Source organism: Brachyhypopomus gauderio, chromosome 9 (genome assembly GCF_052324685.1).
Source record: "Brachyhypopomus gauderio isolate BG-103 chromosome 9, BGAUD_0.2, whole genome shotgun sequence".
NCBI classification, from domain to species: domain Eukaryota; kingdom Metazoa; phylum Chordata; class Actinopteri; order Gymnotiformes; family Hypopomidae; genus Brachyhypopomus; species Brachyhypopomus gauderio.
This window is the reverse complement of record NC_135219.1, coordinates 23575316-23592695: the sequence shown is the minus strand read 5'-3', so window position 1 is coordinate 23592695 and position 17380 is coordinate 23575316. Positions and strand designations below refer to the sequence as shown.

General features: G+C 50.8%; 2 protein-coding genes across 5 annotated transcripts in view; one reads left to right on the top strand and one right to left on the bottom strand.

The window, feature by feature from the left end:
* The window catches only part of kif13bb (kinesin family member 13Bb), a 30894-nt gene extending 16524 nt beyond the window's left edge, over window positions 1-14370 (bottom strand). For 2 of the 3 annotated variants that reach the window (XM_077018014.1, XM_077018015.1), the window contains exons 1-14: window positions 14230-14370; window positions 13867-13964; window positions 13368-13461; window positions 11597-11609; window positions 11317-11377; window positions 10813-10905; window positions 8509-8689; window positions 7654-7741; window positions 7092-7226; window positions 6709-6821; window positions 2981-3092; window positions 1994-2206; window positions 1728-1838; window positions 1441-1575 (exon numbers count right to left, since the gene is read on the bottom strand). In XM_077018014.1, the coding sequence (XP_076874129.1) occupies window positions 1441-1575; window positions 1728-1838; window positions 1994-2206; window positions 2981-3092; window positions 6709-6821; window positions 7092-7226; window positions 7654-7741; window positions 8509-8689; window positions 10813-10905; window positions 11317-11377; window positions 11597-11609; window positions 13368-13461; window positions 13867-13936 (1419 nt within the window). In that variant the 5' untranslated portion in view covers window positions 13937-13964; window positions 14230-14370. The remainder of the gene's footprint in view (window positions 1-1440; window positions 1576-1727; window positions 1839-1993; window positions 2207-2980; window positions 3093-6708; window positions 6822-7091; window positions 7227-7653; window positions 7742-8508; window positions 8690-10812; window positions 10906-11316; window positions 11378-11596; window positions 11610-13367; window positions 13462-13866; window positions 13965-14229) is intronic. The other variant, XM_077018017.1, reaches the window with a different exon arrangement.
* A 7-nt stretch (window positions 14371-14377) lies between these two features.
* ints9 (integrator complex subunit 9) overlaps window positions 14378-17380 on the top strand; it is an 11453-nt gene continuing 8450 nt past the window's right edge. Inside the window, exons 1-7 of one of the 2 annotated variants that reach the window (XM_077018024.1) lie at window positions 14378-14512; window positions 15815-15942; window positions 16057-16117; window positions 16213-16275; window positions 16485-16624; window positions 16948-17034; window positions 17193-17313. In XM_077018024.1, coding sequence (XP_076874139.1) covers window positions 15878-15942; window positions 16057-16117; window positions 16213-16275; window positions 16485-16624; window positions 16948-17034; window positions 17193-17313 — 537 coding nt within the window. In that variant the 5' untranslated portion in view covers window positions 14378-14512; window positions 15815-15877. Of the gene's footprint in view, window positions 14513-15412; window positions 15533-15814; window positions 15943-16056; window positions 16118-16212; window positions 16276-16484; window positions 16625-16947; window positions 17035-17192; window positions 17314-17380 lie in introns of those variants that run through there. The other variant, XM_077018023.1, reaches the window with a different exon arrangement.

Genomic DNA, 17380 nt, shown 5'->3' with positions numbered 1-17380 from the left:
GTCTCCAGACCTTAACCCAACTGAAAACTTGTGGAAGGAGCTCAAAGTTAAAGTCCACATGAGGTGCCCAAAGAACCTAAAGAACTTGGAGAAGATCTGCATGGAGGAGTGGGCCAAGATTACTGCAGAGACCCATGCTGGTTTGATCGGGTCTTATAAAAATTATTAATTGCTGTAAATTCAAATAAGGGTTTTTATAATATTAAACCTAGGGGATTGAATAATGATTGACCCTAATGTTTATGTTTAAAATGTATTATAATTTAACCGAGCAACTTGTTTTTTGGTTTGTAATAAAGGATGTTAATAAAGGATGCTCTTGTTAAGTTTGAAGGCTCTAACTTATTTGCAACTTTGCTAAATCTGCAGGGGGCTGAATATTACTTTGAGGCACTGCAAACGCTATAGCTCTACCTCCATAACATCTACAGCCATCTCTACACCTTCTGATGCACCACCCATCAGACATTCTCTCTCCCACTGAGGAGGCCCTCATCGCTGACCCAACAGCCGGACCCACCACAGCTTCCTGTCAGAGTTCTCCTCTCCTCTCTCTCCCTGGTTTTAGGAACCATGAACAGGACTGAAACGGATCTCTTATAAGTTTATAATGATTCTGGTGATGTTGGAGTCCATCTCTCATTTCATTTAAGCACTACACTTGATACGGTAAATCACGACACCCTCCTTCCTCTTATTGGTATCACCAACATTACAAACACTGGAAACGCAACTCTGGTGCTGCTGTTCTGGGATCAGTCCTTGGGCTCCTCCTTTTTATCTACGTGCTGATCATTCACTATCGTGGTCTTCAGTACCACTGTAGATTATACAGATTATACTCAGATCCTCTTACAAGAACATTCTGTATTAATGGCATCAAACACTTAACATCTTCCAAGTTCTTGCATCTGAATCCCATTAAAACTAAAATCTTACTACTGGCAATCGACCCCAAATCAATACCAGTAAGAGTCTCTCAGATGGTATAAAAGATGGAGACCAGTAAGATGGAGACACTGGTTCATGCATTCATCATCTGCCACCTTGATTACGGTCATTCACTCTCCGTTGGTCTTCCTGATAAAAACTCAGCAGCTACAATTCTCAGTCACGCTCCAAAGATCTGCTCCAATCTCCTTCGTCTTCTCCCTGTTACAGTGACTCCCAGTTACACAGCACATTTCAAGTCCTCCTGCTCATAAAGCCTTTCATCTAATTTACCAAAGCTCCTTCAGCTCTGCAGCCCTTCACGCCCACCAAGGTCAACTGGTACTGGAGTTCAGACGGCCACTGCTGGGGGCGGATCCTGACGGCGTGGGCAGAGGAACTTGGACCTCTAACCTTTCCACTCTGTCCTTCTCTTACTTCTTTAAAGTCCAGAGATCCAAAGCTCAATGCTCTCTGGTTCCTGAAACCATGCCTCCTGAGAAGCGGTACCTTTATGTAGTAGACGAGCAGCTCGTTGAGGGCGGGGTCGGCGTGGAGGTTCACCAGGAAGTACTTGTCTTCTCCCATCCGGATGCCCGAGGACTGCAGAGAGATTCCCAAACTCTCCAGCTGTTTGTGCCTCTCCTGGAAACCACAGGTACCAAGAAAGATCAGAGCTCCACCCTGCTACACGCCCTGTGGGCGGGGCCACCTGTGGGCGGGGCCACCTGTGTCCTGCCCTTCTGCCCCCTCACTCCGTGTCTGCGGGGTTGGCGGTGTTTGAGGGCGTGTCACACCTGTGCAATTTCCTCCGTTTTCCGGAGTTTCTCCTCCCAGGTGATGGTCATCTCACGGATCAGGTTCTCAGACTCCTCCAGACGGTCCTTCAGGTCAGGGGCCTTCATAGACTGGGGTGGATGGTAAAGAAACGCACACCAGACCCAACCATACGCCAGAACACACATCCACACCCACACACACAGGTTAATTAAAAAAAACCCAACAAAAATACCTTTGCAAATCGTTGCTGTAGTTCATTAAACCAGGGAGATGTTTGCTGTACCTCAGCCTGGGTGAGCTGCTGTCGGAGCTTCTCCACCTCCTCCCGCAGCTCGCGGACGATCCTGGCGTTGCGGTCTTCGTTGACCACGGCGTGGTTCACGATGCTCTTGGCCCGGTCGGCATAGCGCAGTGTGGACAGGGTCTCGTCATAGTTGTCAGCAGCCGGGCTCACCGTGGCCACCATAGCCGTGCGACTGTTTCCTCCCAGACTGTCCTGTAACGCAGAGGCAAGAAGTTCAGCATCACGTACAAGACCATTCAACAACACCTTAACACCAACACCAACACCTCAACACCAACAACACACCTTCTACCAACATACATTTGAACAACTTCAGAACATTAGGAATAAATTACAGTAAGGTAGGCAACTTTTCTATCAAAATTGGAGGTGTGTTGTGTGGAGTGCGAATGTGTGCCGTGCACATAGGTGTATAATCCAGGTTCAGAAAGTAAAAGTCCTCACCAGGATTTTGCTCAGGCTTCCTGGATTGTGTTGATTCCACTAATTTTACCTGGATTGCACTAATTATAATATCTAGCAAGCTTGAGCAAAATCCTGGTGAGGACTTTTACTTTCTGAACCTGGAATTGACACCTCTGGCCGTGCAAGTGTGAGCGCGTGTGTTTGTGTGTGAGTGTGTGTGTGTGTGTGAGTGTGTGTGTGTGTGTGAGAGTGAGTGTGTGTGTGAGAGTGAGTGTGTGTGTGAGAGTGAGTGTGTGTGTGAGACTGTGTGTGTGTGAGACTGTGTGTGTGTGTGAGACTGTGTGTGTGAGACTGTGTGTGTGTGTGACTGTGAGACTGTGTGTGTGAGACTGAGTGTGTGAGACTGAGTGTGTGTGTGTGTGTGTGTGTGTGAGACTGAGTGAGTGTGTGTGTGAGACTGTGTGTGTGTGTGTGTGTGAGACTGAGTGAGTGTGTGTGTGAGACTGAGTGTGTGTGTGTGTGTGTGTGTGTATCATGTCAAGCTAAATGAAGCATCAGCACCTTGAGGAGCCATGTGAGTACAGAGTCTCTGTAAGGCACAAATTTACTCCTGTTTCTCCCAGCACCCTGTTCAGCTAGCGCAGAGATGACCAGACCTAGAGTAGTGAGAGACCTACACACACACACACACACACACACACACACACACACACACACACACACACAGTCAGGTGATCTGCCCCCGCACACACACACACACACTCTTCCCCACTGCGGTAGAGTGGTGTGAAGGGGTGTGTGGAGGTGTGAGGGGGTGTGTGGAGGTGTGAGGGGGTGTGTGGAGGTGTGAGGGGGTGTGTGGAGGTGAGAGGGGGTGTGAGGGGGTGCGAGGGGGTGTGAGGGGGTGCGAGGGGGTGTGAGGGGGTGCGAGGGGGTGTGAGGGGGTGTGAGGGGGTGCGTGGAGGTGAGAGGGGGTGTGTGGAGGTGAGAGGGGGTGTGAGGGGGTGTGTGGAGGTGTGTGGAGGTGTGAGGGGGTGTGTGGAGGTGTGAGGGGGTGCGTGGAGGTGTGAGGGGGTGCGTGGAGGTGTGAGGGGGTGTGTGGAGGTGTGAGGGGGTGAGAGGGGGTGTGTGGGGGTGTGAGGGGGTGTGAGGGGGTGAGAGGGGGTGTGTGGAGGTGTGAGGGGGTGCGTGGAGGTGTGAGGGGGTGTGTGGAGGTGTGAGGGGGTGTGAGGGGGTGTGTGGGGGTGAGAGGGGGTGTGTGGAGGTGCGAGGGGGTGTGTGGAGGTGCGAGGGGGTGTGAGGGGGTGCGAGGGGGTGTGAGGGGGGTGTGAGGGGGTGCGTGGAGGTGCGAGGGGGGTGTGAGGGGGTGCGAGGGGGTGTGAGGGGGTGTGAGGGGGTGCGTGGAGGTGTGAGGGGGTGCGTGGAGGTGTGAGGGGGTGCGTGGAGGTGTGAGGGGGTGTGTGGAGGTGTGAGGGGGTGAGAGGGGGTGTGTGGGGGTGAGAGGGGGTGTGAGGGGGTGTGAGGGGGTGAGAGGGGGTGTGTGGAGGTGCGAGGGGGTGCGTGGAGGTGCGAGGGGGTGTGTGGAGGTGTGAGGGGGTGTGTGGGGGTGCGAGGGGGTGTGTGGAGGTGTGAGGGGGTGTGTGGAGGTGTGAGGGGGTGTGTGGAGGTGTGAGGGGGTGTGTGGAGGTGTGTGGAGGTGTGAGGGGGTGCGTGGAGGTGTGAGGGGGTGCGTGGAGGTGTGAGGGGGTGTGTGGAGGTGTGAGGGGGTGAGAGGGGGTGTGTGGGGGTGAGAGGGGGTGTGAGGGGGTGAGAGGGGGTGCGTGGAGGTGTGAGGGGGTGCGTGGAGGTGAGAGGGGGTGTGTGGAGGTGTGAGGGGGTGTGTGGAGGTGCGAGGGGGTGTGTGGAGGTGTGAGGGGGTGTGTGGGGGTGAGAGGGGGTGTGTGGAGGTGAGAGGGGGTGTGGGGAGGTGAGAGGGGGTGTGAGGGGGTGCGTGGAGGTGAGAGGGGGTGTGTGGAGGTGTGAGGGGGTGCGTGGAGGTGTGAGGGGGTGCGTGGAGGTGAGAGGGGGTGCGTGGAGGTGAGAGGGGGTGCGTGGAGGTGCGAGGGGGTGTGTGGAGGTGCGAGGGGGTGTGTGGAGGTGTGAGGGGGTGTGTGGAGGTGTGAGGGGGTGCGTGGAGGTGAGAGGGGGTGCGTGGAGGTGCGAGGGGGTGTGTGGAGGTGCGAGGGGGTGTGTGGAGGTGTGTGGGGGTGTGTGGAGGTGCGAGGGGGTGCGTGGAGGTGCGAGGGGGTGTGTGGAGGTGCGAGGGGGTGTGTGGAGGTGCGAGGGGGTGTGTGGAGGTGCGAGGGGGTGTGTGGAGGTGTGAGGGGGTGTGTGGAGGTGTGAGGGGGTGTGTGGAGGTGCGAGGGGGTGTGTGGAGGTGTGAGGGGGTGTGTGGAGGTGCGAGGGGGTGTGTGGAGGTGCGAGGGGGTGAGAGGGGGTGTGTGGGGGTGAGAGGGGGTGAGAGGGGGTGCGTGGAGGTGTGAGGGGGTGCGTGGAGGTGAGAGGGGGTGTGTGGGGGTGTGAGGGGGTGTGAGGGGGTGTGTGGAGGTGCGAGGGGGTGTGTGGAGGTGCGAGGGGGTGTGTGGAGGTGTGAGGGGGTGTGTGGGGGTGCGAGGGGGTGTGTGGGGGTGCGAGGGGGTGTGTGGAGGTGAGAGGGGGTGTGTGGAGGTGCGAGGGGGTGTGTGGGGGTGCGAGGGGGTGTGTGGAGGTGTGAGGGGGTGTGTGGAGGTGCGAGGGGGTGTGTGGGGGTGCGAGGGGGTGTGTGGAGGTGCGAGGGGGTGTGTGGAGGTGCGAGGGGGTGTGTGGAGGTGTGAGGGGGTGTGTGGAGGTGAGAGGGGGTGTGTGGAGGTGCGAGGGGGTGTGTGGAGGTGCGAGGGGGTGTGTGGAGGTGCGAGGGGGTGTGTGGGGGTGAGAGGGGGTGTGTGGAGGTGAGAGGGGGTGTGGGGAGGTGTGAGGGGGTGTGAGGGGGTGCGTGGAGGTGAGAGGGGGTGTGTGGAGGTGTGAGGGGGTGTGTGGAGGTGCGAGGGGGTGTGTGGAGGTGTGAGGGGGTGTGTGGGGGTGAGAGGGGGTGTGTGGAGGTGAGAAGGGGTGTGGGGAGGTGAGAGGGGGTGTGAGGGGGTGCGTGGAGGTGAGAGGGGGTGTGTGGAGGTGCGAGGGGGTGTGTGGAGGTGTGAGGGGGTGTGTGGAGGTGCGAGGGGGTGTGTGGGGGTGAGAGGGGGTGTGTGGAGGTGAGAGGGGGTGTGGGGAGGTGTGAGGGGGTGTGAGGGGGTGCGTGGAGGTGAGAGGGGGTGTGTGGAGGTGTGAGGGGGTGTGTGGAGGTGCGAGGGGGTGTGTGGAGGTGTGAGGGGGTGTGTGGGGGTGAGAGGGGGTGTGTGGAGGTGAGAGGGGGTGTGGGGAGGTGAGAGGGGGTGTGAGGGGGTGCGTGGAGGTGAGAGGGGGTGTGTGGAGGTGTGAGGGGGTGCGTGGAGGTGTGAGGGGGTGCGTGGAGGTGTGAGGGGGTGCGTGGAGGTGAGAGGGGGTGCGTGGAGGTGAGAGGGGGTGCGTGGAGGTGCGAGGGGGTGTGTGGAGGTGCGAGGGGGTGTGTGGAGGTGTGAGGGGGTGTGTGGAGGTGTGAGGGGGTGCGTGGAGGTGAGAGGGGGTGCGTGGAGGTGCGAGGGGGTGTGTGGAGGTGCGAGGGGGTGTGTGGAGGTGTGTGGGGGTGTGTGGAGGTGCGAGGGGGTGCGTGGAGGTGAGAGGGGGTGTGTCGAGGTGCGAGGGGGTGTGTGGAGGTGCGAGGGGGTGTGTGGAGGTGCGAGGGGGTGTGTGGAGGTGCGAGGGGGTGTGTGGAGGTGTGAGGGGGTGTGTGGAGGTGTGAGGGGGTGTGTGGAGGTGCGAGGGGGTGTGTGGAGGTGTGAGGGGGTGTGTGGAGGTGCGAGGGGGTGTGTGGAGGTGCGAGGGGGTGTGTGGAGGTGCGAGGGGGTGTGTGGAGGTGTGAGGGGGTGTGTGGGGGTGCGTGGAGGTGTGTGGGGGTGCGTGGAGGTGTGAGGGGGTGTGGGGAGGTGTGAGGGGGTGTGGGGAGGTGTGAGGGGGTGTGGGGAGGTGTGAGGAGGTGTGAGGGGGTGTGTGGAGGTGCGGGGAGGTGTGAGGGGGTGTGTGGAGGTGCGGGGAGGTGTGAGGGGGTGTGTGTGGAGGTGCGAGGAGGTGCGTGGGGGTGCGGGGAGGTGCGTGGAGGTGCGGGGAGGTGTGAGGGGGTGTGGGGAGGTCAGACTGACCTGTTGATGTTGCTCCCCTCTTTCAGTCGCTCCCCTGCAGCTCCGGTCTTGGCTGCTCTCTCACTCCCCGCCAGGTCCACCAGGCTCAGCCTGCTCACCTTCTCTCCACTCGTCTGCACACAAGAGGGCGAGACTAGCGCGATCCCACCATCCCGCACTACCACAGGTGACCAGCAGAGGCCTCCACCACACAGGGGCGCTCATACGAGTGTAGCGTATAACCACCAGCCCAGAGCAACACACTTCACCAGTGGCTGCACACTGCTCACCATTCTGGCTGAAATGTAGCTTACACATATGGGCCAAATATTTATTCCTTTAGGGTGACTGCAGCACACGGCGCAGCGCGGTGATGGGGTGTGGGTGGAGTGGGCGGAGCTCACCCCCGTCAGCAGGTCTCGGAGCGTGTGCGTGAGCACCACGTTGAAGACGGCGTGTGAGCGACTGCTCTCCTCGTTCATGTTCGTTGCGGCCACCGTGCGAGACTTGTTCCCCTCAGACATCAGCAACTCGATGTCCTGGAAGAGCAGAGGACGTGAAGGGACACGGTGAGGGACACACAGCACCATCGCAGGCAGGGGGCGGGAGCCTTCACCACCTCAGGACCAAGGTCCTGCTAAAGTAGGTTTAGATAGGTGGAGACTTTGGGCTGGTTCTCATTCATTAAGCTGAGCAGCTCTGCCAAATGATTCTATTGGTCACTACTTATGTCTGTACTTTTATACATGTAGCGCAAAAATACAGTAACTTCATTTGTTCTGTGTTGTTTGTGAGCCATTCCGTGTTGGCCAGAGGAGGACGGGTTCCCTCTAGCACTGTAGGAGGGGCCTTTGCCTTGTACATTAGGGGCCTGGACTCAAATTCTCTATGAAGCTGCTTTGTAAAAACAACCTGTTGTAAAAAATAACAAAACACTATACAAATACATTTGAAATGTGAGTGAACCTTGTAGCTGGTCACAGCCATGCGGGACAGACCGTCGACGTAAGGGCCCAGAACCTTGTGTTCCCTCACACGCAAGGCCTGGCTACACCTGGAAACGCACACACACACACACACACACACACACACACACACACACACACACACACATTCTAGTATGTGTATCAAGGAAAACAGATGAGAACAGTGCGGTGGCTAGCAGTGCTAGTGCTAGCTATGCCACTCTGCTCATCCGAGCGAGCGTTCTCCGCACCGCCTTGTTCAGTTTACCACCAAAACTGAAATCCCTCAAACTCTTTCTCCCAACCATTGTGTGCCAGTCCAAGCTCTGCTCAACATTTGTTTATAGATCGTTTCATCAGGAGGAATACAGTTTGCAGTTTTTGGTTTGCTTCCTTTCAGATTTTTGAAAGAAATACTTTATTCCTCCTGATTAAATCCTCCTGTAGACATTAATGTTAAAATGTTTGGGTGTGTGAATGCCAAGCTGTCATGATGGTACCGACAGCAGACAGGGTTTGTCTGATTAAATCTGCTCATTGTCTTCTGTGGACCCGATTCTTCTCCTGTCTGTACGACCATGCTCCTTGTCAACAGTCTTTTTACAAAAAATATTTGACTCCAAACTATGTAGCGTTTTCACCCCAAACTTTAAGCTTTTTTCCGAAAACCTTTGGTTAGATGAGGGTAAACACAAATTTGTGCAGAGCCTGGGTACCTCAGAACATGAAATCCACTCTGACCGTCCTGATTCTCAAGCATGGGTCACGTTCCCTGCCCTGTCCTGATAATAATCAGCTAATATACCAGTTTTGTGGTTATAGAAACAGACCTCAGGCAAAGCTGAGGAAGTCTCACCCTTTGGGATCCAGCAGGTCCCGGACCTTCTCGTTGTAGATCTCCATGTAGGAGACCTCCACGGCAAAGCTCTCGCCCTCTTTGTGGTTCTGGGCGCAGCGCTCGAACAGCGCGCTACACAGTCGTGGGATCAGGCCGGGCTGCTCGGTGGACCCCATCATGGTGTAAGACTTCCCTGAGCCTGCAGCCAATCAGAACAAGATGGGTTCCATCATATTTACAAAGATTTTAAGCTTAAGGCATATAAAAGGTATTTAGTTGTATTTAGTGTATAAATAATATAAAAATAAAAATAACCAGAGGGTACCAGTACTAGTATGGCACCGGTTCCTATATGATCTACTGTAGTGAATTGCAACACAGATTTCAGAGACACTTAAAGGGATTGTTCCCTTATACTTCCCTTCAGACTCAGTATCACATGTTCATGTGACCCTACTAGTATACAACAGTGGGGAAAATAAGTATTTAGTCAGTCACCAATTGTGCAAGTTCTCCCACTTAAAACGATGAGAGAGGCCTGTAATTGACATCATAGGTAGACCTCAACTATGAGAGACAAAATGTGAAAAAAAAAATTGGGAAAATCATTTTGTCTGACTTTTAAAGAATTTATTTGCAAATAATGGTGGAAAATAAGTATTTGGTCAATAACAAAAGTTCATCTCAATTCTTTGTTGTATATCCTCTGTTGGCAATGACAGAGGTCAAATGTTTTCTGTAAGTCTTCACAAGGTTGGCACACACTGTTGCTGGTATGTTGGCCCATTCCTCCATGCAGATCTCCTCTAGAGCAGTGATGTTTTGGGGCTGTCGGCGGGCAACACAGACTTTTAACTCCCTCCAAAGGTTTTCGATGGGGTTGAGATCGGGAGACTGGCTAGGCCACTCCAGGACTTTGAAATGTTTCTTACGAAGCCACTCCTTTGTTGCCCTGGCAGTGTGCTTGGGATCATTGTCATGCTGAAAGACCCAGCCACGTTTCATCTTCATTGCCCTTGCTGATGGAAGGAGGTTTGCACCCAAAATCTCACAATACATGGCCCCATTCATTCTTTCATGTACACGGACCAGTCGTCCTGGTCCCTTTGCAGAGAAACAGCCCCAAAGCATGATGTTGCCACCCCCATTCTTGACAGTTGGTATGGTGTTCTTTGGATGCAACTCAGCATTCACTGTTCTCCAAACACGACGAGTTGTGTTTTTACCAAATTGTTCTACTTTGGTTTCATCTGACCATATGACATTCTCCCAATACTCTTCTGGAACATCCAAATGCTCTCTAGCAAACTTCAGACGTGCCTGGATATGGACTGGCTTAAGCAGGGGGACACGTCAGGCACTGCAAGATCTAAGTCCCTGGCGTCGTAGTGTGTTGCTGATGGTAGCCCTTGTAACGTTGGTCCCAAATCTGCCAACATTGCTTACAAACACAGGAAGTCAAAAGCTATTTTTCCGGCCTGTGTAAGTAAGTTACACATCTACAAACATCCACTAAATACATAGTCATGCATTTATGAAGGCCATTTCATTTATTGTCGACTTCCAGTTTTTGTTAGCAACATTAGCAGTTAGCAACTTTCATTCTAAACTGATGAAGTAAAATTTGCACTCCAAACATGTTTTGGTTTTAGCTAAATGTGCCCATTTAGCTAAAAGCCTGTGCTGTCGTTTGAAATATTTGCCCTTAGGTGCTCAGAAAGAGTCTCTATGGGAAACATTACTGGCCATCATGTTACCATCACTACCAGTTAACATTACTGGCCGTCATGTTACCATCACTACCAGTTAACATTACTGGCCGTCATGTTACCATCACTACCAGTTAACATTACTGGCCGTCATGTTACCATCACTACCAGTTAACATTACTGGCCGTCATGTTACCATCACTATCAGTTAACATTACTGGCCGTCATGTTACCATCACTACCAGTTAACATTACTGGCCGTCATGTTACCATCACTACCAGTTAACATTACTGGCCGTCATGTTACCATCACTACCAGTTAACATTACTGGCCGTCATGTTACCATCACTACCAGTTAACATTACTGGCCGTCATGTTACCATCACTATGTATGTGTGTATGTGTGGCTGTGCTTCAACAAAAACTACAACACCGGGACATGTAACAAATGTTTAAAGGACCAATAAGTCATTGTTTAAGTTAAACCAAAATGTAGCAAATTATGAATCTTTGGGAAAATGACATATTGCTTCTTTTAAAAACATTGAATGTGAAGGGAGAACACTTTTTAAAAGTATTGTATGGAGCATAATAAAAAATAATAATAATTACCTGTTTGGCCATATGCAAATATGCAGGCATTATAGCCCTGGAATGCATTATCCAACAGATTCTCCCCCAGACACCGGAAGACCACCTCTTGCCCTAAAAGTGTAATCACCACTTTAGCTTGAAACGCAAGCACAGGTAGGCTAGACTTGACCCACCTGCATTAACAGTGGATACTTTAAAATGGCTTACAAACTGGATAACATGAATAAAATATAATGACGGAAGCTGGTTTTACAGATTTCTCTCTTCTAAACAGCAACAATAGTATTTCAGTGTGTTTTATGAAATGATGAAATATTTCTATGACATTAGACAATGCACAGGACCTCATCCCCTTGTGTGTGTGTGTGTGTGTGTGTGTGTGTGTGTGTGTGTGTGTGTGTGTGTGTGTGTGTGTGTGTGTGTGTGTGTGTGTAAGAACACGTACTTATAGTGGAAGATCAGGTTTTAAGATTTACATCTTTATATTGCAAAAATAGCAGCCAATACACAACTGAAACAAACCTGCAAATTTTTCCGTCTCCACCTCATCCATAGACCAGAAGCAGTAATCATACGCAAACACCTGAGACAAAAGAATGATAAACGATGTATAAACAAATAATAATAAAGACCAAAAGTTTCTGTTTCATGCATTACATTCTTGAGTCATATGTGAATAAACTATAAACAGTTCAAATCCTGTTCGTAACAAAACCCTCCATGCAATATTATCAGATACTAAAACCCTCCATGCAATATTATCAGATACTAATGCAGGAAGTCAAACTAGAGATCACATTACCTTTGGCTGACTCCTGAATACATAAGAAAAAGACATAAGAAAATTATAATGAATATCAATATTAATACATTTTGATCAGTTATATTTCAATACAATGGGGATAAAATACTGTGTAGTCAAAAGTACCAATTTACAAGACACGTGAAAAAAATCAAATCAAAAAGTTCATGCCAAGCTCAAATATTGGAATGTTTTCAGTGCCAACCATTTTGTGCCACTGGTGCAACTTGACATTGATGGTTGAGGAGCTTATGGAGAACATTCCAGAAATAGCTGGCAGGTTTTCAGTCACCAGCAGGGATATTGAATTGACTGCACCAGCCTGATCGGGAGCAGTGTGAAGACTCAGGATCTGGTTCTGCAAGCGCCCCATCACAATGTGTTAAGAAGTGTTCCTCATTCTTGTGGAATTCTTTGGGGTATTTCGTAAGATCTGGCAACCAATGCGAAATCCTCAACAATCCTTGCGGGCAACACCACCCTCCAGTTTAATGGCCATGACTCAGTAAGTCCACTTTCCATCTCAATCCTCTATGCTGTGCAAGTGTAACTGGGTAAACTTTTACAGTGTCTTGCACAAACTTGCAAGACCTGTTTGTGGTCTCCCTGTAAGGCCTGGAGCAGTGAGCAAGTCAAGGCAAAGAGAGAAACACTAACAATACAACATCAAATCCCAGACAGAGGAAAATATTGAGCGGGGGGGAATGAGGCTTGACAGTTCTTCTCAGCAAGTTAAAGAATAGCCGGAGAAACCAGAGTCACCATCGAGACCACAGAGTCAGTGGAGGAAGACCAAGGCCTTGGGCTGCACCTGCACACAGGCCAGAGACACGCCCCTTTGTGAGGAAGACTAGAGCAGAGACACGCCCCTTTGTGAGTAAGACTAGATCAGAGCAGGGAGTGCTGGAGAATAACACGGTTTGCTTCTCCATCTCCAATATGCCCAGTTTGATCCGTTAATTAAGCGTCTCCGTTAACCCCAACAATGCAACTGTTTATTTCTGGCTTAGTGGGTGTATCAGAGCACGCAAATGGCTAAACTGTGGTGAACTCCACCGTACCAGGAGTTCAGTCCCTCTGGGGCCGCACAAAGCCGGCACGCCTGTAAACCCTCCATGGGCAAACAGCTAGTGGGCTTTGCATGCCAGTCTGCAGCTCATAATGCGTCTGCTGACGGACAGGTAGGGGGGGTTCGGAGGGAGGGAGGCGCGTCTAATGACGGACACATGAAACGCTGGCGAAAGATGAAGGCTCTCTTCCAATGCTAACAATCCAACCTTTGTCATGGGGGGGGTGCAGGGCTGCAGTGTTTGTGCACGCGTGCAATGGTGGCCCCGCCCTGCCCTGCGTTCCACTAAGCGAAACCGAGGCTTGAGCTTATCTCCATTATGTGGCATGTTGTCTACCTGAAAGGCAGCACTCTTAACTGAAGACCCTAAAGGAGGATGGAGACGGGGGGGGGGTCCTCACTCGCCAAAATCGTCCAAAGAACAGAAAAGTCATTTATGAGTTTCCAAGGTAACGTTTGACCTGTCAGTGACCTTGCACTAGTTGCTATGACACTTGAAGGCCAAAGAGGAGGAATTTGGGGAACTAGTGGGAGGTGTAGCACCATAACAAATACCAGCTCACAGAGAGCATGGCGTCTCTCTCTCTCTCTCACACACACACACACACACATATACACACACACATATACACTCACTCACACATATACACTCACTCACACATATACACTCACTCACACACACACACACACACACACACACACCTGCTGTCCCCTTTTCCAAGGTTGCTGATTGCTGGATGCAGGACTGTTTGATCTCCTTGCATCTCCACCACACATCTTGTCTTCAGGTCCCTCTCTGTTTTACATCACAAGTGCAGCATTATCAACAAATATCAACACTGTTGATATGTTTAATACTACAAGTTATAATAATAATTATTAATGCTTGCAGCTTTTAGATTTTATATATGACCAATAGGAAATCCAATGGCAAAACTAGTCAACAGTGTTGCTTCTGCAAAGCACTCGGAGTATCTCATCTAAGATTAGCCCTGGCAACATTTCCTTAATGCTAGATTGCAAGAACAATGCACAATAATTGGGATACAGTCCAGCCTGACAGAGGCTCACTCTGTGGAAAAGCCCGAGCTCTGGGAAGTTCCAAAACAAACAAGTTCTGCAAGTTTATTCTTGGTATTCTCAAAGACTAAGCATGATTACTGAAGACTCATAACCAGAGTCACAGGATTTGGGTCTTTACCTCTCCTGTTCATTGGTCGGACTCGAACCGCGACCTTCACGTTGGAGTCATTTAAACAAGGATCCTCCATGGTTCTGGGTGTTGTCGTCTAAGAGTTGCTGTGAAGGGGAAAATGAGAGCAGAAATAACTAATATAACCATGTTAACCGCACAGAGAGGGGAATATCCGTCCTAAACTACGTGTGCGTCCAGTTTTCTTGGAGAGCATTCTCCTACAATCTTCTCTACCTGGTACACCAACTCATCTTCTAAACATTTTGTGACGTTCATTATCGCATTAAGAAAATCAAGTTGGCTGGAAAAGATTTAATTAAGCGGTTTTTGTAGCTATATTTGTCTTCAACTTCACATAATGAATGTTACCGGTTTTGAGGGAGTTCCGTCCGTCGCAGTTTTATATTGTGGAGTATCTCATTCCTTCACAGACGACGTGGAGTTAAAAACATCACCGCAGCAGATAAAAGTTTTAGAGACCAGAGATTTAGCCCGTGGTGGTAGGCAGCTGTCTTGGCTGTCATCCAGACAGGAAAAACAGATTCCACAACTATTACACAAATCGTCCTACATGCAACGAACCAAATCCTGTCAAAGTGTTTAATGTCCCCGCGACGACACCCTCCGTCAGCCTGAAACATCTCCACCTGAGGTAGTTCCTGCTCCTCGCCATTTTAACCCCTCAACCTCCCACAGGTGGCTGCTTCCTCGGGATAGCCAAGTGCATTTAATTTCACATGTATACAGTTATAGACACAAGTGTGCCCTGTTTATAAAATCTAATTATACTTGTGAAATCTTATTTTTATGTGCAAATGTTCTCTTTAAGTAAATTCAGATAAAACAGTAAAACAGATGCAACTGTTCTCCACGAACTTTGGAGGTTAGTTTGTACACCGACACTCGCTTTCTCACAAATAATAATGATACTGAATGATATTTTGTTTATTTTGGAGAGGAAATATTTACTTAAATGCAATTAAGTACAGGAGAAATGTCGCCTTGGCAGGTTTGGGGTGGGTGGAGCAATCTCGTCGTTCCGCCTGACCGCTAGGGGGCGGTAGTGTACCGCTAGGGGGCGGTAGTGTACCGGTAGGGGGCGGTAGTGTACCGCTAGGGGGCGGTAGTGTACCGCTAGGAGGCGGTAGTGTTGCGCTAGGGGGCGGTAGTGTACCGGTAGGGGGCGGTAGTGTGCCGGTAGGGGGCGGTAGTGTACCGGTAAGGGGCGGTAGTGTACCGCTAGGGGGCGGTATTGTACCGGTAGGGGGCGGTAGTGTGCCGGTAGGGGGCGGTAGTGTACCGTTAAGGGGCGGTAGTGTACCGCTAGGGGGCGGTATTGTACCGCTAGGGGGCGGTAGTGTGCCGGTAGGGGGCGGTAGTGTACCGGTAGTGGGGCGGTAGTGTACCGCTAGGGGGCGGTAGTGTACCGGTAGGGGGCGGTAGTGTACCGGTAGGGGGCGGTATTGTACCGCTAGGGGGCGGTATTGTACCGGTAGGGGGCGGTATTGTACCGGTAGGGGGCGGTAGTGTACCGCTAGGGGGCGGTAGTGTACCGGTAGTTTGAAGCCTCCGGAACGAGAGAGCCCAGAAGAAGCAAACCAGCCTAAACATTGCTGGTTTTGTTCGGTCTCAGTGGTTCATCAGTTCAGATTCATTATAAAATATGAAGTTGGTGAGTTTATATAATAAATGTTTAATTTACCTAACCCGTTTAAAACCTGGGAACATGCTGTAGAGTCGCTAAAAAACTAATAACTAACAAAAACTAGCAAAGAAGCTAGCTAGCTAACGTAGCATGGCAGGCTAACGGTATTTCATAATAAGAGTCCGTGTTGGTTGAGCCGTTTGTTTTGATCACGTCATGTAAACTAACGTGTGTGTGTGTGTGTGTGTGTGTGTGTGTGTGTGTGTGTGTGTGTGTGTGTGTGTGTGTGTGTGTGTGTGTGTGTTCTAGTACTGTTTATCCGGTCATCCCACCCTGCCCTGCAATGTCCTCAAGTTTAAATCCACCACGATCATGCTGGACTGCGGGCTGGACACCACGTCCGCCCTGTGTTACCTGCCCCTGCCGTTAGTGCACAGGTGAGCCGCCGGACGCGCGCGCGCGGTTCCGCCGGTGTGATCAGAACATTCTACTGCGTCACTGTGTTCGGTCGTTCCCGCGTTATAACGGAACATCTGCCTGGCGTCTTTCAGCTCAAGACTGGCCAAGCTCCCGGGTTGGGTCTCAAAGGACGGGGCGGTAAATCTGGAGAAGGTAAGAACGTGTGAGACAGTTACTGTAACATTAAACCATGAGTTACGCTCCTCTGATCTGTGATGTTAATGAACGTGCTGTCTGTGATGTTGCAGGAACTAAAGGAGTGTGCAGGTCGCGTTTTTGTGGACTCCCAGCCTGAGTTTTGTCTTCCTGAGGTAACGTGGTCTGTTTGAACCTGAAATAGTGCTCACTGTGGTTCAGGTTTGGTCAGAGGGGGCTTGTCTGTCCTGTAACCATTTTCAGGTTCACATTAGAGTTTTTCAGTGATGGAAAATTAGTAAAAGTACAACTTCTGCCGTTTTGCCTAAGATTCTAAACATAGCATGGTGCCTGTGGATGTGATCATTCATATGTGTTTTCACAGAGAGAGCTGCTGGACCTGTCTACTGTTGACGTCATCCTGATCTCCAACTACCACTGCATGATGGCTCTGCCCTACATCACAGAGCACACGGGCTTCTCAGGAACCGTCTACGCTACAGAACCGACGTTTCAGATTGGCAGGTAGTTCTTCTTAACAGGATTGTGGGTATGTGCAGCTAACTATGGTCTTCAGGTAAGACACATAACACCTGTCTGTCCTGTGGGGATGAATCGGCATTTCTATCAAATCAAATGTTGAGGAAACATGATGGGTCAGATTATAGGGCCTTTTTCTTTGCATGAATGGTGCAGCCAGTGCAATCACCCCAACTCAGTTCCACTGTGAAGTTGTATGAGATCCACCCACAGGAGCAGAGACTTGAGACCAGTATTTATTTGATTTGTTGAGGAGAGCGTGTCAGATGTTGTGTGTCTTGGTGGTTTAATCTCTCCATTCCTTCCAGGCTGCTGATGGAGGAACTGGTCACGTTCATGGAGAGAGTTCCCAAAGCTCAGTCTGCCACCTGCTGGAAAAATAAAGAAATACAACGGCAAGGATGCATCCGGTTTAGTCATCTGATGGATATAGATTAGTTGGATTAAACTTTAATGTCATGGCTCATTGCATCTCATTGCACATCTGTGTGTCTTTGTTGTGTGGATATGGTATATCCATAAATCTAAAACAAAGTGATGTGTGTGTGAGCAGCATGCTTCCTGGCCCTCTGAAGGACGCAGTAGATGTGTGGTCGTGGAGAACGTGCTACAGTATGCAGGAGGTGAACTCCGCTCTCAGCAAGGTCCAGCTGGTGGGATACTCCCAGAAAGTGGTGCGTGCCCAGACCTGTTGGCGTGCCTCTTTTAGTAATAGAGCTGCCAAAGCCAAATGATTTATAT